We start from the raw sequence: 559 nt of genomic DNA, 5'->3' as shown, positions 1-559 counted from the left end.
CCATAGTTTGTGTTCAGTGTTTTGTACAGTAAGTAGTTATTCATAAGCAGTCTCTAGACGCCCCCCTCCCCTCGGTGGCGGAGGTCACTGAGGTCCGTCAGAGCCCCCCCCTCCTCTGGGACCGCCATCACGACCCCTCAGTATTCACGTGTTTTTGGGGGAGCACTCGTTCTGAGAGAGGACGCGCAGGAAGCCTCTCTCTGGGGGTCCGGGGTGGGTGGGTGGGTGGGTGGGTGCAGGTTGGGATGGGGGTCTAACGCCTGGTCGTTCATGAGGAGATCTTGAGGTCAGTGAAAGTGGTTGTTTTGTTGATCGTCGGTTTAGGGTCCGCAGCGAGGAGCTCGGAGGTGTTAGGGCCGGGCTCTCTGGTGGCGTCCTCCCCCCCCGGCTCTCCGGCCTCCGCTCAGACCTTGGCCTCCAGCAGCTCCAGGAAGAGTTTGTGCATGGGGACCTTGCCGTCCTGCTTGATGCTGTAGAAGTGCTGCACGGCTTTGGTGGAGGTCTGCCTCAACAGGGGCAGGGTCATGAGCAGCTTGCCGGCCCGGCGCGCGTCCTCCGG

The 559-nt window shown here is 61.5% G+C and overlaps 1 protein-coding gene across 1 annotated transcript in view; it reads right to left on the bottom strand.

Annotated features, from left to right (window-relative positions):
• Positions 1-403: 403 nt before the first annotated feature.
• LOC307076152 (estrogen-related receptor gamma-like) overlaps positions 404-559 on the bottom strand; it is a gene marked incomplete at both ends in the record, with an annotated part of 6,311 nt that continues 6,155 nt past the window's right edge. Inside the window, one exon of the mRNA XM_079737038.1 lies at positions 404-559. This exon is cut by the window's right edge and continues 89 nt beyond it. Coding sequence (XP_079593164.1) covers positions 404-559 — 156 coding nt within the window.

This window comes from Pollachius pollachius (assembly GCF_949987615.1).
Source record: "Pollachius pollachius genome assembly, chromosome: 5".
Classification (NCBI taxonomy): Eukaryota; Metazoa; Chordata; class Actinopteri; order Gadiformes; family Gadidae; genus Pollachius; species Pollachius pollachius.
Note: the sequence above shows the minus strand (reverse complement) of the source record. Positions and strands in the feature narration are given on the sequence as shown.